The sequence below is a fragment of the Lepidochelys olivacea genome (genome assembly GCF_965140295.1).
Source record: "Lepidochelys olivacea isolate rLepOli2 genome assembly, chromosome: 10".
Lineage (NCBI taxonomy): Eukaryota > Metazoa > Chordata > Testudines > Cheloniidae > Lepidochelys > Lepidochelys olivacea.
In genome coordinates, this window is record NC_140420.1 from 4,096,564 (window position 1) to 4,123,012 (window position 26,449).

The following is a 26,449-nucleotide window of genomic DNA, read 5'->3' on the forward strand; positions in this document are numbered from 1 at the left end:
CCTTTTCTTTTTTTGGCTTCTTTCTAATGTTTAATGGATGCCTGCAAAGTTATGCTCTTTCCCTGCCCCCATTCCACATCAGAAACTGAAGTCTGATCTACAGTGAGGCCTACTTAAAGCTGGAGAAGTAGCGGGTGTATAACATCAGAAACACCAAGGAAGAGAGCTGATTGAGAGAAGTGATTTTTTTTTATAAACTTTTAAAATGTTTAGATTATGCCTCTTTATCCCCAACACTTGGGCAAAAAGTTCTTTGTGCTAAAGATTCCCTGTACCCAGCTTTTTCCAATTAAGTGTTGAGAAATATGGATTTCAGAGTCATGAAATGAAGCCAGTACTAGACATTCTTAAATTTCAGAAAGTAGTAAACCAAAATCAAACCTTTCAGGCCCCCTTATACCTCCAAGAAGCTAAAAAGGGCACCAACAATTTTCCTCTGTTGCAAGTCACCATTCAAAGCGACAATTATTAACCCATTGCAGAACTGCAGAGGTTGTTTGGCCCACTCTTCTAACCAGCCAGTGAAGGGAATGGAATTTAATAACACACACTCTTGTGCTTCCTTTCTGAAGCTCTTTACAACACTAAGACTGAAATGAAGAACAGACTAATTACCCTTTTAAGCTGTACATGGCAAAACAAAGTTTATTATTGACATTACAGTATACATTGTCTTTACAATGCAGATAACAACAGCTTTATACTTGTATTGGTTTTTCAAGTTAAATGTACAGAAACTGAATAATTATTATTACAGAGCTACTAGATGTCAGAAATAGCGATAAGTGCTTAACCATGAGCTGTTTCCATGGCCTATGCAGCGATAATTTTAAAATCTTCTTGGTACATATTTGCATACCTGATTTCTTTTGATCAGCATTAAAAAGAAAACACAACCATGCTATTTTTCCCTCAACTACATTGGTTCTGTCTTATGCAAGTAATATGGTATTTACAGGCTTTTAGAGAATGACCTCCTTGTTTGCTATGCTGTATTTTAACATCTACCTTGCAATGTAACTGGGGAGCTTTTGCCCCTAGCAGACGCACATACTGTCTCTGGCTTGGTTGGAAGTGCAGGGATTGAAAGCAATCTGCATGTCATGAGCGTAAGGATTCTTGTGTTACTGACTTCTCAGAGTAGCAACTGTTTGTTGTGGCTAACAGCAAGCAGCCCCCCCGTCTCCCTCCGCCATCAAATTGTCTTTTGAAACACACAAGGTAAGAGGCCAAGATGAGACTCCTGTAGGGAAAAAAAGCTCTAAACTTCTTACTAACTCTCTCCCACCTGGTGTCAGTCCCAGGGTTTACAGCCAAACACCAGCAGAGATTTCTTTCCAAGATCCTATTTGCATCCATTTGCCCCACTAACACTGTATATCCTCCCTAAAAGAAAGCCCAGCCAAAAGCCCTGTCTTCAGTATGGTCACAGCTTTGTACTTCACTGGTCCCTGCAAAGAAGCCAAAGACCCCCTGGGCAGTTGCTACAGCGTCCGGCCCGTCCCCTCCTTCCCCACAGTGCTGCGATACATCCATCTACTGACAGGAACAGTAAATGTTATAAGGCACCTTTTGTAGCTCAGTATTATGAAATATACACAGAACCTTAACAAGACCATAGTGCACGAAGTCAAAGGCCACTTGTCCATTATACAGAGTCTGAGGGCAACCTGGGGCCAAAAAACTGAACCATGTGCTTTATCGTAAATACTATTGCAAATCTTACGTTCTTGCCCTAGTGTGTCATTAGTTGGGGGGGGGGGAGTGGTCATTTACCTAAACTGTCTGCCCCGCCCAGTCCCCACTCCACCTGCTTTTTTAATACTATTTTTGCCATTGTTACAAAATACACGTCAGCCAAAAAGGCTGTTTTGTTAGCTTTTGGGAAGAAGGCAACGGGAATCGTCCCGCTCTCTACGGCACTGATCCAGCCCAGTACAACTCCTGCCTGGAAGCCATTAGTACACATTTAATTTACTCTTCGTTAGTGTCCCTCATTTGAAGCCCGAGGTAAGTAGTGAAGATTTTATGCTAGTTTAGTCCTGGCTATGTAAGATAGCTTTAATGGTACATTTTAACATTGAGAGCAGGGTGTTTTCAAAGAGGGGCCTAAAGCCAAAGCAGTTGTCTGCCCCGCCAACCCTGCTGCCTGTTTAAAAGTTAGGATAATACGGTGTGGACCAGCAGATAGTATTCCATCTTCCCATAAGACAATCCACATGCCAGATCACATTGCTACAACGGGCCCAGCCCAGCCCAACATAAGACAACAGAGAGAGCTTGCTTGTTATTCTTCCAGGTTGGCAATGCAGCTGGTGAGAGATCAGCAGGAAAATGGGAGAGGTTTAAAACCTGAGTCAGAAATAGCAAAGCAGTTTCGGTTTGTGGCTTGGTTCTGAAGCCAGCATGTGAATGGAAGAGCGGCCGCTGGATTGCTCCTGCTTGAAGCCCTGTTTTCATGAGTGCCTCCCAAAGCAGGGTCTTCAAGGATTTCCGTTCCCAGCTGATGAGACACTCACTTGTGCTTCTTTGAAGTCCGCCTGAAGAGCCATGTTTCCAGTGTCTCATTAAGTTTGTTCTCACAGGGCTTCCAATAGAGATTGGGGACAGAAATCCTTGCGTGTGGATGTGCTAACAGGAAACACAGACATTCCTTTATTGTCAGGGGCAGGGGGCAGCTTATTCCCCTCCTCTCCTGCCATTTCTGCATTTTATTATGCACATCTGAGGCTTGGGTTGTTGGGTATTGTGGGGTTTTTTCTTTTTAAGTCCTACCATTTTCTCAACACCCAGAGTTTGTTTTGAGGGCAGGCGGGGGTGGAGCACAGAAGGGAAAAGGTTTGCTGAGAAAAGGGCTTTTATTGCACTGGTTAAAGGGATCCCGGGGGAGAGCGGTTCCAGCATTAACGAGAAACAGATGGGAAATTTTCTTTTTTACACCAAAAACAAACAAAAAACCCCACCAACCCTTCTAAATCAATAAAGAAGCCAACAAGAGAGAAATGTATAGCCACTCACCAATCTCCCACCATGAGAATATTGAACATTGTAGCTCGAGTGGGATTTTTTCCATTTTTTTTTAAACAAACTAGAATATTTTGAATTGAAACAAACGAGAGTGTGCAGTTTGGGAGCCCTCGGTGTGAGCCTTTTAAACAGGAATGCATAATATCCCTCTTGGGATTCTGCGGGGGAGGCCTCAAAATAGTAAAAACCAAAATAAAGCAGGTAAGAAGCAAAAGTGAAATCTTTCCAGTGTTCCCTCAGCAGCAATGTGGGAACTGCAGGCAGCCAGGTGAATGCTGGGAGGAGCTTTGGTCACATTTCTACTGGAATCACTTGTCCATAAAAGACACTTTTTAAAAATTTGCCTTGCAAAAAGCGACCAATGAAGAGCACAGCACAAAGCGTCTTGGGTCAACAGCCAGAAATGGGGCTGGGGCGCGTTGGAGATGTTCAGTTTGGAGGATGGGGAGAAGGGGAAGAGCTGCTGTCCGGGCTCAGAAGTTGCTGAAAATCTCCCGTTTCTTGTTCCAGTCCATCTGTGGAGCCCTTTTGTTCACCCGCTTGGCGCGCGCTTTCTCTTTAGCCTCTGCCGCAGTCGGGCTCAGGTTCAGGCCACTTTCCTCGAATGGGTCCTTCTTCTCAGACTCTCCCTCCTGCAAAGAGGAAGAAGACATAAGACATAAAAAGCTTTCCTGTTACTGTTCTGGTGTATTGTGGTGTAATATGCTGGGTGGTGTAGCTGTGTCCGTGGAAATGGGCATGCTTGGGTGCAACAGTGCCCTCTGCAAGAATACAATGGGCTGACTGGGGTGGGTGTATGTGTGTCCGATTACATCTCCCGCTGGATGGCACATCAGGCCTATGCCTGTGATTATCTTGCCTTCTAACACCTCATCTACATAAAACCTTACAGAGAACTAGGGCAGATTCTCCTTAAGGGCATATGATAAGAAGCCTGTGTTTTGTGGAGCAGACCATCGAGTTTGTCAGGTTTGTGGTTTAAGTGGCGACCCGGGTGTCTTTGTGGCCAGAGATTTAATTACAATATTGGAGGGGAGAATATGCCCTGAAGAACGTGTTGCTGCTGTTACTGGAACTGGAAAAGCCGAAGCACAAACATGCGGTTCCATTGCCAAAGGTGAGACGGAACCACATTTGGAAACACAAAATTAAGCCCCTAGTGACAGTAAAAGCTTGCCTAAGAGGAAGCAAGATGGAATAACAGCGAGCTCTGTGGAAGCACAAACTTGCTCGTTACAATAGGGCACTGCACACCATGTTTCACTGAGGACCACAACTGAGTTCCTGGTTCAGTTACATTACGGTCTTGGTTAGCTATAGCTGTGGTGTTCAGAGTGGCTGAGAACCCTAGCTGGGTTTTTTTCAGCTGGATGGCTTTAAAAAGGCCACACCTAGCACTGCATTGCAAAGCCACCAGCTGTTACAATGCAAATATTTGCTTACAGGCGACTGAGCTCTGCCCACATGTAATGAGAATAGCACATTGGGAGCTGCCCAATAAAAAGCAGAACAATCCAACATTCTTTTTCCCAGTTCAGTGGGATATTTAGGAGAGATGGTTCCAATGCGTCTTGTATGAAACTTGATTCATAGCTTCCCCCCCTCAATAAACCCTCTGAGCAAAACCCCAATGGCCTGTAAGTTCGTTACAGCCCTCTTATTTCTGTAATGGGCAAAAGATGGGACTTCAGATCCCTAGGGAACAATTAATACGCAGGATGAAGTGCTTTCAGCTAAGTATCTATTAGTCTTCTGAAGAGACATTTTACTGCAGGCCTTAAATTGCATTACTGCACTACCCTCTTCATGCTAAGAACAAAGATTATTTAATTGGGACTCAGTCCATTAACTTGCACTGGCAGAGCATTGGAGCACAAGGAAGTATCTTTTCTGCTATGACTTCTTTAGTTAGAATGTTCGTATCATAGACAGGCTGAATATGGAGCTTAATTTAAAGCTTACTGCTTCAGGAATTGCATTTGCATTGAGCAGGTTTTTGTGAGAGAACCTGCATTCAGGAAAGAGCTACAAAGTGAAGCTCAAAAGTTGGAAAGACATTCGCATTTTCAGCCCCGTCATAAAATCATGAAGTTCTTAGGTAGAAAACTGGGCTAAAGGCCTGATTCTTCATTGCCTTGTGTGGTCATTTACACCAGGAAAAAGTATAAAATGCCACCCAATCTGAATAGTAGGATTTTATACTCACTTTGCACTGCTGGAAGCGATTTCACCAGGTGCAATAAAATGGAGAGACATGCCCTTCAAGTTTAAGGGAAGTTTTTAGAGCCATTTGTCTGCACCACTCTCACTGACACCATGCAGCTGAAACTCCAACCGACACTTCCAGCGTTTACCCCCAAAACGGCCATGGCCACTTTTTTCAAACTGAGGTGTCTAAGTTAGGCACCTGAATGAAAATGGCCAGATTTCAGGGGTACAGATCACCAATTCTTCCACTGCTTCAATCTCTGAAAATCAGGTCACTTTTATTAAGCACCTAACTATGAATTCAGATGCCTAACTTTAGAACACTTTGTTCATGGTTTTTTAAAAAGTGATTTATTTTGGGTGCCTACATTTTTAGACATGCAATATATGACACCTTCAAGGGACCTGATTTCAGAGGGTGGGTGCTCAGTATTTTCTGAAATTTTAGGCTCTTTAGGATGTTTCTAGTTGGGCACAAAAATCAGAGACATCCAGAGTCAAGTCACTTTTCCAAATCGGGGCTTTTGGCTGATGCATTTCTTTATTTTTAGTGAACAATTCCAAGGCATGACAAGAATGAAAGTTAAAGGACACAACTCAAAACTTTAGAAATCACTTACTTCTTTTACTAACCACATGCTAAATTAGTAAAATTAGAAGTGTTATAAATCTAATCTTTTCTCTCTTTTAAGCCATGTGTTTGCTTTTAATCTTTCATTCAACTTTGAACAATGAAAGAGTGATCAATTTCAGTGTCCAATTCTGATTCTCAGGCCTTAGCACAATACTACAAAAAGTCTAGCTTTTCAGTAGGTAGAGAACAGTTTAATTTAAAAAAATAATCCTGAAATTTGTATTCAATTTTTTAATTAATGAAACATGTCTATACCTATTAGATATTGTAAAATCCTTCCATGCAACTGTATTTAATATGATTATATTTGAGGCATAAAATTAGCTGAATGTATACATTTCACTTAAACCTTATACCAGGCTAATGCAACGGTACCAGTGAACCCTTTTAATGAGGTAACCAATTGTCTCCCTCAGTTATTACTCTACTTCTCACCTGTCCCTTGTTTTAGACCCAAGTTTACCTCTAACCCATTTATTTCCCTTTTGGGTGCTAAATCATTTAGGCTAAAGCGTGACTTGTGACATTTAGGTTATAGAAAGTCTTGGTTCTGCATTGTGCTTCCTAAAACTGCTGGTTTCTGTGTGTCCTTAACTGGAATAAACAGGCTGAGAAGTCCAAATAATGCTGTGCAGTAAAGCCCTCCTCCTCCAAGCCACTCATGCTTAACTTTACACACCATGCCTAGCTTACTGACTTCACAGTACACAAAGGGGTTAAGTCTTTACAGGATGGGGGCCTAACTAAGTAAACAAATAAGCAGCACAACGGTGCATCAGAATCCTTGCAAAACTTGTTGTCTGTATTAATATGGGACATCTGCTGCCTCTGGCAGAGGCCACATGAAACCAGGAAGCTTTCCTGTACCCCTGACAAAGAGTGGAAAGAATGCACAGTTTGGACTCCAGCACATGGAGTCAGTGGTTCACTCACAAGAGACAGAAGCAATCCAAGTAATTTGAGCCTCTCAGTAGTCCTTTTAAACTCCATTTAATCAAACCCTGCACATTTTAGCTTCTGCACAGCTTAAAGCAAGAACAAGTCATCATGGTTTTTAGTTTCTCCCCCCCCCCCCCCCAAAAAAAATGTAATTACATGTTTTAGTCGTGGGTTTGGGGTTTTTTCATTTGCTAGTTTTCAGTGGATTATTTTCCCTGCATTAACATTTTTTGCAACATCATCATATTGCATTTTCCCAACATCTTTCATCCCATGGGATCCTAGAACTACTTCAGAAACTATAGAGATTGCTCACCCATCATAGAAATGCACCCACCTCTGGGCTGGAAGCTGTTTAACAGCTCACAAGAACACTACATGTTAGTTTTGGGCAGGCAATGAAGAAGAAATCTTGTTGTCTAACTGCTGGGTGAGTTTAGAAAGGTACAATACAATTATACCCAACTCTGAACCTAAGACTGAAAGGGTAATTTAATATGCATGTTTATAGAATATGAAAAAAGAACATTTGTAAAAATGTATTTTTACCTCTGATTCCTTCTCAGGACTTTGTAGATCGCTATGGGATGAAGACATGGATCCGCCGTTCAGCTGCTGGGAATGGAAATGTTAATATGTACATTGCAGATACACGCATAAAGTGAGATGAAAAACACTATGTGGCGTTTACAGCCTCATGAGATCAGATCAGAGCCAATTCTGCCAAGTGGAGAATAACACCAAACACATGGCTGGCTGCAAAACAAAGACTGAAGGGGGGTGGGGGGAGAGAGGGACCTGTAAATTCAAGTGACAAAAAAACGCAAGTGTTTACTAGCAAATTATATAGGCGCTCTCCTCCAGCACAGACCTGGTGGAGGCAGGGTCCAGTTACAATTCATCGTCGTTGATGGAGCTCCATCCACTTACCCCAGAGCAGAGTTTGCCCTGTGTCTCCACTCTCATTTAGCAACGACTCCTGTTCTCTGCATGTTGCAGGAGCAGGAAATTAAAGAGCAGAGAGGCCAACTTTGAATTAAAAGCTGCAGAGGGAAGTAATCAAATTCAATATATGTTAATTAAGCTAAATAAGCCTCAGAACCCTCCCTGAGGCAGTGGTCATCCCAACTTTATAGCTGGGCAAACTGAGGCAGTCACCTTGCTCCAGATTACAAGGTGAGTCAGAGGCAAAGCTGGGATGAGAGCCCAGGAGTCCTGACTCCAGCTCCCCACTCTGATGACAAGGTCACATGTCGTCCCAAAACAAGGTGAACTGGGATGTTGACATTGCTCCTTGGACAGATTTGGCTCTCAAAATAGCTAGATCTCTGCTAGGCTTTTTCCAGCAATTGGAGTCTATCTGATTAATAAGAATAGGATGCCAAGGACAGACACTCACCTGGGTTTGTGCAGACCCATTAGAAATAGGCTGAGGAATTCCACCTACAGACCAAGCAAAGTAAAACCCTGGTAAATACATTTAACCTGAGACTGACATGTGTCAGACAGAGCTTCCTCTAGCATACCCACCCTGGGAACTCACACGCCTTTCCCATTTCCAGGGTTAATGGAGTGGAGCACTCTCTGCTGGCCATATGAAGTGAGGCATGTACGTCCTCCTGGAGTCATAGACTGCACCCAGGCTGTTTATGAGCCCCTACAAAAACCTATTCATTCCCTTGGGTTTCTCTTCTGTGACCCAGCTTCTTTTTAATCCCCCCTGCCCCATTTCATTTGATTTCACCCCCCACCAAAAAAACAAAAAACAACAAAAAGTCACTTCGTGGATCCTTTGGGGATGAAGTCGCTTCTTTTCTGAATCAAACACAACACAAAGCCATTTTTGCTAAAAAAAAACCAGACTGTCCTGGACTTAGAATACTTACATGCCCAAGCAATATTCTTTGCTGCAATTGTCACCTTGTCAATTTCACAATAAAATGAGTACCTGTGGGTAGGTGGGGGGGTGGGGGGGAACGGACCTGGTTTTGGAGTCATTTTGCATTTTTGTAACATCTTTCACTGCCCTCCAATTATCGTGCACTATTAACGAAGGGCAACAACTTAGATGAGTTGCCAGTCAACAATTTCGCATCCCTGTTAGGAAGGAAGCTTGGAACAGATGAGATGCAATCAACAGACAGTACAGATGTGCCCATCACAGAACAGCCCGTATTAAATAGGTAATCCTTCTGTGTAGGCTGTCAGTTTCTTGGGCAAGGACTGCGTTTTGTGTGTGGTTGTGCAACACCCGGCACAACAAGACCGTGGTCCCCATGGGGACTTCTGGAGGCTATCGTAATAAATATTAATAATTAGGTGCACACAAAATCCAGTAAAGCAGGAGCTAACAGTGCTCAATGCCGATGTGCCAGGGGTAAATTCGGGGCAATTTCCAAACCATGAAAATCCAAAGGGGCCACTTCTAATAGCAAGGCGCTGCATCACCATGTCTGTCGTGACATCGTGCCAATGCCAAAAGTATTTCAGGACTGTCCTAAAGATCTACCAGCCCAGCTTTCAGGATTCAGCCACTGGCACAGCCGAAAACAATAGCCCGGCAAAGTCTGCACAAGTAGTGACCCAGCGAAAGCCAGGGTGATTTGAAACAACCATCCTAATTTGAGATCTAGGGTGGTACAAAAACCCAGATTGCATTGTTGGGTGTTTTTAAACTCAATCTGTCCCTATATTCGCAGCTATACCGGCCCGATTCCTAGTGATCATGAGATCTGCAAAGAAAAGGTGACAAAACAGTCGAGTGTTGCAGTCTGAGTTTTGATGCTGGGACACGCTGCTTGAAGAGGTAACTGAACATGATGCGTATCTCAGTAACTCTGGTTCCACCTCCTCAAGCAGCAAACAAGGGCTTTATTATCATTTGTGCCAACAGCAGAGTCCTTCTCGCATCATCTCCTGTTTGTTCCCATTTTGAATTCTGAGCATCTGACACGACTTTCCCCCGGGTGGATCTTAGAATTGTTTGACCTGGTTTTTTGGACAGCTCTCTCCACTGAATACTTGAAAGGGCAAAGTGATTGCCTGAGCTAGAATTCAGTTTAGATAAGAAACAGCTGTGTTGAAAAACAGAGCTCCCCATTCAGCGAGCCAGCAAGGAGGGAAATATGTGTTTGGTGGAATGCAGAGATCTCTCCCAGCACAGGAGTCTGCAGCTCCACAGGTCAGATAGTAGACAGGCAGCTTTCTCTGCTAGTTCCCAACAGCAAGGATAATATTTATTGCACCAATTATCAGAGCTATTGCTGTCCTGTGAAATGTCTTCCTTCACGTACACATGGCACTTGCTCTGTGTGTCTGTACATATGCATACATGCACATGCTTCCTAAAGGCTACGAGAAGTTAAAGGATCTTTACATTTTTTCCTCTGGTGTCCAAATCCAGACATTTTAAGTTAGAGAAAATACACCCCAGGACAACAGTGGAATAACTTGCAGGCTCTATTCTGAGTCCCTTTCCAGACTTCCTTGCCCCTCCCTCATATATGGGACATGTTGTCTTTGGGACTTAGGAACGGTCATCACTGGATCAGACCAATGGGTCATCTAGTTTGATAGCCTGCTTCTGACAATGCCAAATGCTTCAGAGGAAACTGAAAGAAATGCCTGAAATTGTGTAATAATAATCTGCTATTAGTAGAAGTTTCTTCCTAACCTCAGACAGTTAGTGTTCATCTTATGTCCTGAAGTATGAGGATTGATGTCTCTTCGAAACATTTACCCTAACTAGTTATACATGACATGCTTATTATTCATATCAATGTCTGATTCTCTTCTGAATCCTACCTAAGATCTTGTGGCAGGGAGTTCCATGGGTTAATTATGAATTGTTTAAAAATATATAAATGTTTGGATTGCCTGGAAAGTATTGTTATTTCTATTTATAAAAACCTCATAGAGGCTCAGGTAACTAGCAGAAGTTAGTCAGCACCTAGACTGACAGAGGAAGTCACTGGGACCTGTGGTTCTAAATCACTTTTGAAAGTCCGACCCCAAGCTCATAACTGTGGAGAGCAGGGTACAATCACCTGGGAGTAAGGATGGTCTCACCTTTTATGTGCTCCTCCGTGGGGATTATCCCCAGTTTCTTGAAGTATTCATCTGTTTCGGGATCCACCACTAGGAGCTTGGCTTCATTCTCCTTGGACTTGATGTTTGACACAACCTCGGAGTGTTTCATGCCTTCCACATTTATCCCGTTCACCTGCAAAGGGACAACAGGGGCGTGAATGCTTCTGGGTAGGTCACACACCGACGCAAAAAGCACCATCCTTAGGGCACCAGCAACTTTAGAGGTTTATCTCCTAAGCACTGTTGGGGAGCAGCATTTAGCTTACGTACCAGCCTCAGTGCAAAAGGCGAGCATCTCTTTGTAAAATGCGTGGTGCTGCACACGACCACATCAGGAACCTCACCTCACCAGCTGGAATAACTCCACACGTGCATTTTCCCAGCTAAATTAACAGCCTCAAAGGTAATTTTTTCCCCTAGGAATGATGCTGGTTCTCCAGTTCCTGGCCCTCAAACCCACAATTGGCTCCGCTAGCCCTCAACAAGAGGGGATGCTCCCCACTTCTGGGTTTGAAGATAGGGGGACACAAGAGCTAAAGACTCTTCTTCCTTTCATGCTAGCCACCATGTCCTACCAAGCTCGTCGTAGGTTTTGCCTTGAACGCACAGGCAAGTTAGATAGAACTGTACCCAGAGAAGAGCTTGGTGAACTTTCATTCGGATGGCCACCGAAAGATCCCTGCAAGAGCATCTTCCTTTAGGTCCCATCAACTCCCAGGTCACCTCTGCCTTTTTCCCATGTCCTGAATGTGCATGTTCCACTGGTCATGGGAGCAGGTGTGTCTGATACTGAACTCAAGTCTCCTACCAGCTGGGCAGCTTTCAAGGGGCTTTTAAAATTCTTCTACTTCTATCACTGGTGTCAGGGGGGACAAAGTCCATTAGGCCACACCTAATCTACCCCCACTGGCCATTGCAGTCCCCTCCAGCATACTCTCCAATGGTTTGCCTAGTGTGCTTCTAAAGGGCCTAAGCCCCCAATACTTCTCTCCTTGGAAGACTATATCACAGCCCAACTGATCCCAATAGTATCTTCCCCTTCCCAGTCCAAGCCACTGGTTGGTCCTTTCTCTCCACAAGACCAGGTCTCCACAGCTGGGATGGCTGCAGTCAGGACTTTACTGCAGGTCTCCCACTCATGAGGCAATGCCACGTGGCCATCTTTAAAAAGTGTGACAAAACCCTCACACTGGAGAAAAGGATTGCCTACTTGCTCGCATGTCTGCCCTGGCTAAACAGAGCGGTGCATCTCTCTCCGAATACTGGATGCAGTGATTAATTGCTGCCCTTTGTTGGATGCTAATTGGTGCCTGTAAAGGACGGAGATAATTATTCTCTTCATTATTCCATGCAACACAGGAGGAACAATTGTAACCGCGAAACATTATTCCTGGTGTTGAGTGAGTACACTCTGCGTCCTGAGTGACAAGATCCGGGTGCTGCCGAGCCACTCATTGTTTCTAGATACAGCCGTCTCCATTGGGTCCGCTCAGTGAACCACTTTGAGCACTAATTTTTAATCGCATTCTTTTCATTTGGTTACAAAACCTCAAACCGCCAATTCCTCATCAGATTTGCGCTTTGCATCTTAAAAAGAAGGCTCAGTAGATTTCAAACCAGATGTGTTGATTTAGTCCTAACAGTAGCACAACAGATATAGTCGATCATCTCACTGGAAACGTGTACTACGACGACAGTCGGTAATGAAATTATCCAGCCCGCTAAAAACATCTAGCTACTCTAATATCACAATGAGCGTTGAGTGAGCTAAAGCGCTGAGATATCGTTCCCTGCAAAAAGGTCGTTAGCTCCTGTGACGGTGTTTCTGTTAAAAGGCCTGGATAATTTTAAAATCAATTATATCTTTATTACGCATGTAGGACAGGATAACTTAAATGTCATGTTTCAGGGCATCGGCTGCTTCCTTTCTGACCCACTGAATCACTTTTTCAGCCCCACATCATCACAGCACTGCAGTTTACTCTCCTGCAGTGCCTTTCATACAAGGATTTCAAAGCACTTTACAAATATTAACATATTTTGTCTTCCACCCCCGACCTAATGCAGGTCAGTATTACCTTCCCCCAGCTATAAACAGGAAACTGAAGCAAAGAGTTGTGAAGCGACTTGCCCAGCATTATACACCAAGTCAGTAGCAGAGCCTGGAGTGGACCCAAGGAGACCTGAGCAAGATCTAACTCCAGATTCACTCCTGGGCGGCTAAGTACCTTTGAGTGGGGTTTCACCTTACCCTAAACATTCAGGTATTGGTGACTGCAAGAATCAGGATACCAGACTAGACAGGTCATGATATATATGTCTGGGTAAAACTTGTTTTCCCCGAAAGGCCGTTATATTGCCACATGGACACCCGAACTCTTGGTGCATCACCATTTAGCATCACATCATGAGGGGACCCTGTCTAGCGAATGGGTGGAGACCCCACTTAGGGGCTGGGGAGAGAGAGAGAAACACCTAGAAAACAGCAGGGGTCTAGTTAGTTCCACAAATCTAGAGATGGGGGCCGGCTGGGAAGCTCAACCTCATCCCTACATTTGGGAGGGTTTGGCTCAGAGGGGTGAATTCAGGGCCCATCTCTACTAAACCAGGGCCAGTGTCCTGGCCCACTGGTACCAGGGCCAGCCACAGCTGCAGCTAACCCTAATGCACACCTAGGCTCTCTGCCTCCTCTCCATCCCCTAGCAAGGGGGGCTACCTTCTCTCCATAACTCTTGCCGCAGAAGCTAAGCAGCTTGCCCGTCTGTGAATTCAGGTCTCGGGGCACGGCTGGCATGGGGGCCCAAGGGTGGCTAAGGCTGGGAATGGGAGCATCTTGGATCGCCCAGGGCTCGGATCAGGGAGCTCCTGGCTTTATTAACCCTGGCTACCCCACCCCTATGAGGCTTTGGTGAGATTTTTCAGTTCACATCAGTTACTGCCTGGCGCTAGGGTGACCAGATGTCCCACTTTTATAGGGACAGTCCCAATTTTTGGGTCTTTTTCTTATACAGGCTCCTTTTGCCTCCCACCCTCTGTCCTGATTTTTCACACTTGCTGTCTGGTCACCCTACCTGGCGCTCACCCCCGATTAAACAAACGTCTGGGCCAGCTAAGAGATTCCCGGATTCCCGTGGAGCGGGGAGGCTGATGTGGAGGTGTGGTTTGAAACCCAGCTCCCTGCAGGCTCTGCCTTCCCAGGCAGGGGGCAGCTCTTTACCCACAATCCCTGGCTCGCCTCAGCACAGGGGAGCTGTTTAGCATCAAATATTTATTTAAGCCCAAAGAGCCAGTGCATGGATCAGGTTTCTGGAGGCTCCAGGTCGCCTCTTGCCTCTTTGTGCGTGTCGGGAGCTGCGCCAGGGACGGATAAATAAATAATAAGATGCCACGCAGTGACATAATGCTCGGCCATAAAGTGCCCCCCCTCCACTAGTGCTCCCCCTCCCAGACATATGCACGGCTTTATGCTTTAAACATTCAGGTGCCAGGAAAGTGAGTGCTCAGCCCTTGACGAACACCTGGTGTCAGGGCAAGACGCAGGCAGGGTTCACTGCAACCAGGCATTCGTGTTCAAGCGGTATTTAGAGCACGACTGTCTCTCTCCAAAAATCAAGATAATCTGAGACACTCACACACCCCAGCACCAATTAATACATTCCTTTCATGGAGACAGACTGCAGGCAGGCCCCAATTCAGCAAAGCCGGTCAGCACGTGCCTAACGAAGTGCACAAGTAGTCCCCATTGAGGTCGATGGGATTATTAATGGTTTTAAAGCCAGGCAAAGTGCTTTGCTGTATCTCAGTGCACACTCCTCCCCACTCACCCTGCCGGGCCTTTGGAACACACTTCCACTATTGGTAAGTAATAGTCTGAGTTTGCTAACCTTCAGAGCATGTGCAAGACCCATCTTTGACCCCTAGCCTGGAAGGTGGTTGCTAGGGCTGAGTAGTGGTGGTGTGGGATCCCAGGGGAAGGGTTTAAACTACCTCTTTGGGACAGAGACTGGAATTTACTGTAGGTTTGTACAGCACCAAGCTATGGGGCTCTGACTTGGATGGTCTCTAGGTGCTACCATGATATAAATTTTAAATAATGACAAAATAAGTTGCTGCTGGAGAATTTGATCTTGGATTAATGGACAGCTCTGTTTATTTATTAGTGTAATTTAAAAATATTGTCAAGAGCATGCAGAGCTTTTAATGGTCATTCTTATAGAGTAGTAAAAATTACATTAATTAAATTAAAGCAATTACATTTAAGGGAAGGTGGTTCTGCCATTTTAAATATTTCTATTGTTCACAATTAAGTGAAGAGCAAATTCCTTTAAAGGATGATTTTTGTACTAACCCACCACAATCCACAATTTCATGTTTTAAAGTCTATTTGCATAGTTTGTTACTACAGTTTTAACTGGTTACATTAGGCTTCATTTCCTGTCCTAAACTGTGGTGTGGTAGCAATGTTGTGTGCTGTTAAACAGCTGCCATACACCACTCCAGAGGTGGCTTCATTTTAGTGACAGGTAAAGCGATTGCTACTCATAGGTCAAAAATTCTCCTATATTTCTGGCACGGCTTCTCTAGCTACATTTGGCTGATGCCACTTCACACAGGTCAGTGGAAGCTACTGCCTGGAACTTGCAAGAGACCCCTAGTGCAAAGCAGAGAGAATTCTGTCCATCATCTGCAAAATGTGCTGGGTCTTCTGGGGATGGAAGAGGCTGTGTAAGATGTTATTTAAAAGGATCACAGGTGCATCATGGGGCAGCCCAGCGGCTGACATTGCAGAAGAAGCAGCAAATGTCCTGAGCTTCGCTCCACATTACTCCGGTGTCTGGCAGGGAGATGCTACCAAAGACTGGGCTTGTTTCCTGCTGATGTCTGGGCTCAAGCCAAATCCCTGGATCCAGACACACACTTCCCTCAAACTAGGGAAGTTTAGATCTGGACTTTACAGCTCATCCCCAATCTTTGTGTAAAAGGGGCACGCAAGTTTGGAGATCCCAAAGCGGGTTAGTGCCCAAACGGCACAGCTGAGAAAAGCACAGCGGCTGGATGAAGAAAGCCCTGTGGCAGCAGCTGGCTCTCTGAAGGCCACTTAAAGCATTCCACTCCTCACCAATGGGCAGAAGAGGCAAAGAGTCCTGTGGCACCTTACAGACTAACAGACATATTGGAGCATAAGCTTTCGTGGGTGAATATGCAATAGATGCATCTGATGAAGTGGGTATTCACCCCCGAAAGCTTATGCTCCAATATGGCTGTTAGTCTATAAGGTGCCACGGGACTCTTTCCCAGTTTTACAGATCCAGACTAACACAGCTACCCTCTGATACAATGGGCAGAAGGCGGCTCTAGCTAACCAGGGCAATTAGCACTGTTCTTTAGAATTCAGACCAGTGATTAAGACTGGCTGCATTTAATCAACTGCAGAGCTTAATCCAGGGAAGCGAGACTGATTCCCTCCAAGGAGATGGAGCAGCCAGACAGCTGCACTGGCTGAAAGAGTGAAGCATCATTGTAGGATTGCAAAACCACTCTCTGCAGTGGCACCTACAACAGCCAGCCAGCTGCTGCTGGATGCTTGAAAGGAGAAATTCATTGTCCCAGAGAGACTCCTTCACTTTCTCTGCCATGGGAAGGTTTGCTGGGGTTTTGTAACACAGAAGAGGAAGTGGAATGATGGCCTTCTGGGGGGTCAGTCACTGGACTAAGCCTCAAGAGATCCGAGGTCAGTTCCCAGCTCTGCTACAGACTCCATGTGACACACTGGGCAAGCCACTTACCTTCTCTGTGGTCCCCATCTGTACAATAGGGGAACCACTGATCTGCCTCGGAGGATTAATTCACTGATGTAGGCACTATGCTCTGAGATCCCCACGTGGGAGGCCCTAGGAAGGGCAGCATGTTAATGGTGGTTACGGTTCATAAAAATTGGAAGCTGATTAGTTCCTTTCCTGCCAACCTGCCTCTTTGGCAAAGTGCACCAGGCAGCATTCACAAAGCAGGAGCCCAGGAATCTTTCCCATGAACCCACTGAAGCCCTGCTCACTGCTCTCAACCCAACACGACCTCAAAGGTGGTCAAGCGCCTGGCTTCCATTGAGATCAATGGGAATTCAGCCCCCAAATACCTTTGAGGATCCAGACCTCAGCACCGTTTGCTTGGGTTATGATGACCAACATCTTTGGGAGAGAACAAGGATTCCCTCCCTGCAACGTTCCTTCCAGCCCACCACCCGTCTGCCTGCCAGGAGCCGTCAAGCCCCTACCTCGACAAGCTTGTCCTGGGGTCGGAGGCCTGCTTTAGAGGCCGGTGAATCGGGATCTACCGAGCGGATGAACTGCCCAGGTTTGGACTTTTCACTGTGGAGGTTGAACCCGTAGCCACTGGGGCCTTTCTTAAGGTGACAGAGACGCGGATGCAGCTCCTGTGTTGGTCCATTGACATCCTGGTGAAAGAGAATGAAAGACACAGCGTTATATTTGCTGCTTTTTTTTAAAAAAAAAAAAAAAAAGCAGATGTAACAATTAGAAACAAAACCAACAAAGAAGCGGCCTATCTGAGATACTGACCCCCTCCTCTCCCAGCTACACAGGGACACGTTAACATATGTATTTCCTCTAATTGAGTCTATTTTAAAAAGCCAATTGTCCGACTCCATTCTGATACAAGAAAGAAAAATGCATTTCCTGAATCACAAACTGCTCAAATAAAATACACCCATTAATTTGGACTCCCCCCTCTAAACACAGGAGTCTGACGCTCCCGTCCCAGCAGAAAAGGAAACAGAGAAACAAAAGCCTGTTTGAAGAACACAGGATTTAGGAGACAATGCATTAACCTTACTTATTAATTTAAGGGAGGATAGTGCCCTTGATCCTGCTGACGTCAGCAGCCCCTGCACATGGCTATAATAATATCTTCCCTTTACCGAGCTCCTTTCACTCGCAAGGATCCTGAAGAACCTAACAGCCAGTCACATGCTGTCTCATAGGATCACTCTCCCCCTCACTGGGATGCGCCATGGAGACTGTACAGGAATTCTGTGCAATGGGTTCGGCGTCTGGCCATGGAATAATTGCCCTTTATACAATGAAGACTGCAGGCAGAACTTAGGGAGGTAGAATGGCATTGTCCATACTGCAATTCGATCAGCACACTCACTCTTGCAAAAAGTGCCCTAAGTTGTCAGGACATGTGGATAAAGGGCATGCTATGGACCTTAATGGGGCCCCTGATATGGTCCATACATTTCTGGGATGGTCTTGGAAAAAGACATGGAGAACTTGCTGGTGTTGCTTTGTAGGGATTTGTGCAAGTCTCTTCTTACTGAGTCATGATTAAGAAACTGAACAAGACCTTCCAAAAGAGCGAGGTCTGCGTGCAATGAAACCGGACGACGGCGATGACATTGAACGTGCTGCCTTTGCGTCTGGCACTACGGAAACCTGTCTGCTGATAGAAGCATGTGCAGAACCCTGGACAGGGAGGAACGCCAACTAGCTTCTGTGAGGACTAAGAAGAAGGAAGTCTTGGGGCTAACGCACAGAGGGCCTGGACTTTATTCCTGGCTTTGCAGCCTCAGACCCAACACTTCCCATACCAAGCCCCAGTTTCTCCATCGATAAGAGGCAGATTATATTTCCTTAGCTCAGAGGAGTTGTGGAACTTCACTTATTAACACGTGTAAACACTTAGAGATCCTTGGTTTTGGCAGAGGGGTAGAGACACCAGACTATTATTGCCCAGTCACTTTCGCGTCCGGTACAACTAATGTGTCCAGACACCTGTAGTGTGATCTTTTAGGAGTAAAGCAACCTATGCTCAGATAAAGAGAGAGAGAGGGGTCTGGGTACCGCGGCTTGAATTACTGCACAAAGGGGCTTTCTGAACCCCTCTGTCCAGCCTTCAGGAGACACTGTGGTTTTCCCGGACTCTAGCCGTGTCTCCCACAAGAACACGGAGGAAAAGGGTTTTCCACAAACGATAAAGGACTAGGGAGGTTCTAACTCAGTGCTGGTGATGCGTCTGCCAGCCCGAGGAGAGTCATTGCACTCCCGTGGTCCCGGCGAGCCACTCCATGAAACCAGGTCCCCTTGGCTTCCAGCAGGGCTGAATTCCGGCCCCCGCCCATCTCAACCTGCCAGGGGCCCATGTATGTTGGCTCGCCTGCTGAGTCTGGGCCTGTGAAGTCCATGCTAAAAGCGAGAGAAGCCTGGGTCTGTGGAGGAGCGGGGGGTGAATGTGGGGCTAGGCCGAGGGCCAGCTGAGACATGTCACTGCCCTTGTTAGCAATCGGTGGAGCTGGCTCGGCTCGTCCTTGGCAGGGCTGAGCATGCTCTGGAGCCCTTGACTCGTCTCCTCTGATGAGATGGAAATCAGAGCGTGCGACTCCCATGAAACGGCCCATGAACCTGGTGCAGAGCCACACGCAGCTGCGGTACGAAGCATGGGGCCCTTCCCTAGCTTCCTCACACAGTGGCCATGTTCAAAGGGGTAACAGCCCCACCACTCTGCCTGCAGCGTGACTCCCACCACTGATCAGCCAGCCCTTTCCCCCAGCTGCTAAGCAGAGGCTTAGGGAACAACTGGGCATAGATGGGGACGTCGCTCATCATGGCAGCTCCCTATCTGCTGCCCCCTCAGTCGGCGAGAAGCAAAGCATTTGGGGTTGAACAGCAAACCCCATCCCATCCCCCCACCCCCAAAAAAAAACTCATTAGGAAGGTTCTGAAGGGTCTCCCATCTCTTGCTAATTTTTGCAGCTGTTTCCATGCCCCTCGCTCGCTGCAAAGCCTGTTCCTGCAGCATCGCTAGACTGGCTGGGATCAGGAAGCTCTTGAAATGCCCATCCTCACCCATACTTTCCGGCCAGCTGGGCAGATCCAAGAGGGATGCAGAGCTTGGAGAAATGTCTAAATGCTGGGTGCTGTATCCCAGCCCACCTGCTGCGTTGGGACGCACGTGTGGGGACGATGGAGCTTATTTATTCAGGGGAGGAACTCAAGCACAGGACGGCACATCAGGACTCCTGGGGTCTCTTCCCAGTTCTGCCATTGACTCACAGTCAAGCCATCTGCCAGGCAGGCTTGGATGGAAAGGACTGCTCTAACCAACAGCAGACAGTGTTAGCGGTCACTGTAATGGTTTCTACTTGCCACCAACATCAGCGAGTCCATGACATTTTCACCAGCTATTTTTCACTGCGCTTAGTCTGGATTGACCACGGAGCGCTGCTCACCCGCTGTTCTATCCTCTATCCTAGGGTTTCTTCTGTTTATTTTGGTGTAAAATTAATTTGGGAGCCTGTCTCGCCAGTGCAGCTCGAAGAAACATGTCGGTTTGTCCCCTGGGGTCCCATGAAGCGATTATAAGGCCGTGGAATGTAAACGCTGACTATATAAAAGCTTGCTGTAGGCAACAGATTAAAATGTCAGGAGCACGTGGTATGTTTAGCACTTTCCCTCATTCACGTGAGCCCTGAAAGAAATTGCTTTATTGCAATAACTGGGCTCACATGGCTCTGCTCAGAAACTATTCAAAACCAGCAGGGGGGGGGAGCAGGAAATATTGGGGTTTCGCAGGGTCTGCAAAACCAGTGACTGTTCTCTTTCATTCATTAGCAATGGAGCGGTGGTGTATATAGATTAGAGCTGCTCCAAAAATTGCAGAAGTTTCCTGTGGATGATTTTTGATTTTTGATTGAAAACAAAAAAAACAAAAGTTTTTTTTTGCTAATAATTTTCTAGTTTTCCTTAAAAATTTTTTTTTTAAATCCAGCTTTGGTAAAGTATTGTGAGTTTTGTTTCTTTATGAAAAATCAAAGTTTCAACCCAAATGGAAATTTTCTGTGGAAATTTTTTGTTTTAGTCAAAAAGCTGTTTTTCGGAGGAAAAACGCAATGAAGATCTAATTTGTAGATTTAGAAACCAACTGAGCTTCCCTGTTGAGACGAGCAGGTGCAGTCAAATTCATCCCCATCTCTCTGGCCCATTCAATGCTTGGCACTCCTGCGGGGCTGCCCAGAAGCGGAGATCCACTAGTACCCGGGGTGCTCAAGCAATGTGTACTGTGTGGCTGCTGAGAGCCATTGAATCAAACTGTAAACCCTGGATATGATGGAAACCACGTCAAGCCAGGGGGTGCAGCAGCCCCCCCCAGCACCCTTAGTTCCAGCACCTATGCGAGTACCAACTACAATGCGGACAATCAGTCTGTAAGGGGCTGGACTAAAGCCACTAATTTTTTTCATGCAGGTCACCAATGTTGGTCTGAAGTTACCCAGCAGCCTGGCATGCCATTCCAAATCCCCCAAGTGACCCGTTCCCCAACAACAGACGGCTTTGTCTTTAGTGCCGGTATTGGATTGTGATCTGCACACACAAGGGGACAGCCTCCTTTCGAACGATGATATTTAGCTGCAGTCAGAAGGCGAGCCGGAGACTCAAGCACCTTTGCATGAATTACTTTGCAGTCCTTGGTATTGACGCCCGATAGCAGAGCACAAGCAGCAGATTAACTGTCGGCAAAACAATGCCGGTGCTGGGTAGAAAGCTGCAGACTGCCCAGGGTAGGGTGCAATTCTGGGGGCAAGCACTAGGCATAGACACAGTCTTCTATGTCGAGGTCTTTACATGGGTCCCCAGGGGTGCATAGGTCTGGTGCTGGCCCTCTGTACAGGAGTGAACTGAGCCGATACCCTGCAGATTACACTAGCGTCATTACGGTGTTTGGATCATTATAAAATAAACATTTTTTTTTAATATTGGCTGCTTCCTGTGCAACATTACAGATACCATCCGGAACCCACCCTTCAGATCTAAGCATCTTCCAAACACTAGCAGTGTGTCCTAAAGCAGAATTCAGGAGACCTGCTTTCTATTCCCGCCTCTGCCACTGGCCTGCTGGGTGACCTTGGGCACACCATTTTAGCACTCTGTGCCTCAGTTTCCCCAATCTGTATCATGACAACGACCTCCCTTTGTAAAGCACTTTGAGACCTAGGGATGAAAAGTGCTCGATGAACGCTCCCCATTATTATTAGCTAATTCAGTCTGACAATTCCCCCCAGAGGTAGCTAAGCATTATCACCATTTGCAGGTAAGGAAAATGACCCTAGGTAAACCCAGCTGCTACACAACTTAAGCACGACAACAGCTACAGGAACATTAGAGCTGCTGACACCCTTTTTTTTTTCCCCACAATTAACATTTTTCCACAAAAAGGGCATCTTCTGTCCAAAAATAGTATTGTGTTGGGGAAAGTTTTCAATCAGCTCTGAACTGAGACTTAATCAGTCAGAGATGGAATATGACCCCCAGGAGCTCATTAAGATGTTGTACAAAAGAATAAAAGGTTTCAGAGTAGCAGCCGTGTTAGTCTGTATTCGCAAAAAGAAAAGGCGGACTTGTGGCAACTTAGAGACTAACCAATTTATTTGAGCATAAGCTTTCGTGAGCTACAGCTCACTTCATCGGATGGTCACCACATCAGTGACAAGGGATGGCTGTAATGGAGGTGGATAGTTGTTACTCATGGGACTGCTTGAAAGGAAAGGTGAAATAACAGAACATCTTTACCTAAAGGAGTTTGTAACAAGAAGCCTTTGCTTGTGTCTAGGGATGGACTCAAACGGAAGGTCAACCCCTGGTCACTCCTGTTTGCTAGCAGCCCCTTAGCGCCCAATGTAAACCAGAGGGTGAAGCTGTATTTTCCTCCCTGGTTTGCATTGTCACCGCTGTCCCTTATCTGAGAGATAAGGGCTGCTCCCCAAGCGATCAGAAGCCAGAATCCCTCCCTGCTCCCATCCTGTCAGGCTTATGTGAAATTAAAAGCACCATAAATGTCTTCAGTCGCCTTTTCCCCTAACCTCTTAATCACATCAGAAACATCTCCAGATATAGGCAGTGGAATAACAGGCAGCAAAACGCTGCCAAAACTCCCCACAGAGGCACAGGGGACCAGTACCGCAGCGGCCCTCCCTGAACCGAGAACGAAGCAGCCGCGTGCGATGACAGGGGAGTGATAATTCCATTTGCCAGATGATCTATAGCCTATGCCTCGATAGCAGCCCGCCTTGCGCTCCATGCTGGATGTCTGCAGAGCGCGGCAAGGCTAGCGTCAAGGGCAACTTCAGGGCAGAGCCATCGCAGATTAGTACGCTCAGTAGATTGTTTTTCAGACTAAAAAATGACAACAACGGAGCGGAGGAGAATTCCATGCTTACGGCGGGTCACTTTGTTCCATGGCACTTTCAAACTGCACAAAGTAAAAATAATTGCTGCAAACTGAGGGAGCATGTTAAAGGGTCACTATCAAGATAAAAGTCCTTTTAAGGGCAGCGCTATCACCTGGAGCAGCCAGCACAAGGGGGGGGGGGGGGGGCTAGAAAGTCAGGAGTTCTCTGCCACCACTTCACAATGTGCCCTGGGGCAATTCACCCGGATCCTTTGCCTCAGTTTCTCCATCTGTTAAGCTAAAATAATTCTATAATTTATATTAGTAATCATGTAATCCAATTCGTTTTCTAGTTCTTCCACACTCCCGGACTCAGTGCTCGTAATGTTTCAGGGAAACATAGTTGACAAAGTGTTTTCAGCCACATTTATGAGCACACATTTCTGTTCACATTAGGGTTCGTGAAACCAATTCATTTTCACAGGGAATCTAACATTTGGCCCAATCCTGTTTGGCTGGCTCAAGTTAATACGGCGCTCCTACAGATCTTGAATGGAGAATATGAAAGGCAGTGAAGAGACCAATCAATTTTCAAGTGTTCTCCCATTTCCTGGCTCCCTTGTCAAGACAATAATTACCTCTTGATAACACCCCAGGGTTCGATGACAGGAAAAACATCATGTAAACAATCCAATTACTCAAGAAGATTCTATAACGATAAAAGGCTGCACATCCCTTAGTGGAATGAGGAAGCTGTGAATTTACTAACGGGATTCTAACCTCTTCTCTGTTATCCTTTTAAAGAAGGGATTTTTCCTCCGGAAAATAATACGGGTCTGATCCAAAGCCCTCTGAAGTCAGTGGGACAGTGAGCTATTCTGAATAGGAACTGCTTTGTATGTGTTTATATAGGGCCTATCACAATGCATCTAGGGTCTCCAGGCCCCACCAAAATACAAACAAATACTAATACTCACATGCTTAGGTGCTTTGCTGAATCAGGACTTAACTTTGCACAATCATTTTTGTGAAAGAACAGCTGCATATCACCACTTCTTAAGATGTTTGTGTTTGCCTGTCTTTTAGTTTTTGGACCTGAATATCAAGCAAAGAATGCTTCTTAGAGCTAGGTGACATTTTTTGACCAAAACTTTTTTCAGCAAAAAAAATTCAGATTCCACAACACCAAAACATTTAGCAAATTCATGTTGATTTTGAGGAATTGTTTTGGCTGGAAAAAACCTTTAACAGTTCTGAAAAAACTTGAAACGTTTCAATTAATGGTTTTATTTTAAACAGCTTTTCATTTCCAAATTTCCTTTAATTTTATTTAAAACATTAAGAGTGCTTGAAATTGAAACAATATGTTTTGTTTCAGGTCAAACAAACAAACAAACACACACACACACAACTGATCTAACTTTGTGATGTCCCCCCAAAAAATCTAAAAGTTGTGTTTTCTGTTTGACTCAAAATGAATTTTTTTCTGATTTTTCAGAATTGCCAGTGACCCAAAAAATCCATTATTCATATTGCTCTGCTCCACTGTGATACATCAGAGCAAGACAATGGGAAGTAGCAGGTGACTATAACCCATTCTGCTTTATAAATATATCTTAGAGGGGCCAAATTAGTAAGGCGGGTTTGAGAATTTTTTTAAAAAAGCTCTGAAATCCTAGAGTCCATTTTCATTAGAAATGCAAAAGGACAGTGTCTGTGAGATCTTGTTTGAACTGTATTCCTGACCCTGAATCTGGTGGTCACCATGACCCTGAGCAAGTACACACGGGTATACAAAATATTTTACTCCTATAGAGCACCAGGGAAGCCTTCCTGAATAATTTGTGAATGGGACCTAATCTGGCAGGATAACCTTACAGGGCCCTATTTTTGTTCTCTGGAAAGACAACATGTCACTTGTACTGTCCACTAGTACTGTCCACTAGTGGGACAGCTTTAGTCAGGTATTGTGTTCAACCTCTGCTCTGTTTGCAGACCCTGCTTGAACACAAGTTATGCATGAAAAATTTAACAGACATTACATTTACATACCCGCACGTAAACGGGGAAGGACTGTGGACTGAAGACTAAACACGCTGGATTACTGGCTTTTATAAAGCAATAAACTGATGTTCATTCAAAACAATTTGTTACACACACACACACTCTCACACTCGTCTGGCATTCCTAACAATTGCCTGGGCAGTTAGAAATACAAACTGGATTAATTCATTTCATGCCCTATCCTTTAACGCTGTATCTTTACTGAGCCTGAGGCTGTTGTGGGCAGGGAAGTGACATGACATGGCTTCATTTTTTTAAGCAGTAAGTTCCTTTTTCAGCTTTGAACTAAGCAAAACTCATAGAAATGAAGTTCCTGGCCTGTCTGACATCTAAAAACAAAACCCACCAAGCCCCCTGCCCATCAGAGAGGACTCCCAGATCCTCCTTTAAAGCACCCCATGAGTTTCGGCCTGGGGAACATGAGAAAGGTTCTGCAGCGGACGTGTTCAAGTCTCCCCCGAGAGGACAACGACATGCTCCAGTCAATGCCCGTTTGTTGTCTTTTAGCAACAGCCAGCCCAGGCTCTGGGCTTCGCACTGGGTTCTGACGGGGCTGGAACCCGCCCAGGGAATGCAGCCCAGGGACAGTCAGCTCTCTCCCCCTCTTCTCCGCAGCACCAAGCTTGGCTTCCCGGAGATATCCCTTGTGCTGCAGCTGGTTTAATTACCCTGCCCGGGCAAGCTGGAAAACAATGCGGCTGAAAACACAAAATAGCAAAAAACAAAGGACAATCCGTGGGCGGTTTGTTTTTCTTTTAAACAGAGACGAAGCTGCCTTCAGCGGCAACTGGCTCCAACACTCAGCCGGCTGCACTGCTGCGTCTCAGCTGGGCTTTTCACTGAGCTATTAGCCCTAGAAGAGCTGAGAATCTTTGCCCTGGACTCGCACAGCCAGATCCTGAGCAGGGGCTACACGGATGCAGACCAGCTGAGGAGCCGGCCCTGCCCCGACTGAGGCAAGCTGAGGATCTAGCCCAGAGTTGGTACTACTCACCGATTTGTAGTAGTGCTCACAACATGCTAGGCACTTTCCAAACATTGAAGGAGGACAGCCCAGGAGCCAGTGCTTAATTGGTGCCAGGGCTGAGTCCTGGCACCTCTGGGCTTGGCAGTCCATGGTCCTGGCACCTCTGGTCTTGCTGCATCACTTATGAATGTAAAACATTGCTCAGCTCCAGCACCTCTTTCGTTACAAACTAAGCACTGCCAGTAGCTTAAAGTCTATGGGCCAGTGAGTCCAAGGAACCATGCACACAAACTCCCCGCTACTCTGAAGTCTAGACTGCGGATAACCCTAGGTGGGTGGGC

General features: G+C 45.7%; 1 protein-coding gene across 2 annotated transcripts in view; it reads right to left on the reverse strand.

The window, feature by feature from the left end:
* Positions 1-3,500: 3,500 nt before the first annotated feature.
* Positions 3,501-26,449, reverse strand: part of NHERF2 (NHERF family PDZ scaffold protein 2) — a gene marked incomplete at its 3' end in the record, with an annotated part of 94,429 nt that continues 71,480 nt past the window's right edge. The window contains exons 3-7 of one of the 2 annotated variants that reach the window (XM_084641395.1): positions 17,169-17,348; positions 10,877-11,030; positions 8,208-8,251; positions 7,358-7,420; positions 3,501-3,659 (exon numbers count right to left, since the gene is read on the reverse strand). In XM_084641395.1, coding sequence (XP_084497521.1) covers positions 3,501-3,659; positions 7,358-7,420; positions 8,208-8,251; positions 10,877-11,030; positions 17,169-17,348 — 600 coding nt within the window. Of the gene's footprint in view, positions 3,660-7,357; positions 7,424-8,207; positions 8,252-10,876; positions 11,031-17,168; positions 17,349-26,449 lie in introns of both variants that reach the window. The other variant, XM_084641394.1, reaches the window with a different exon arrangement.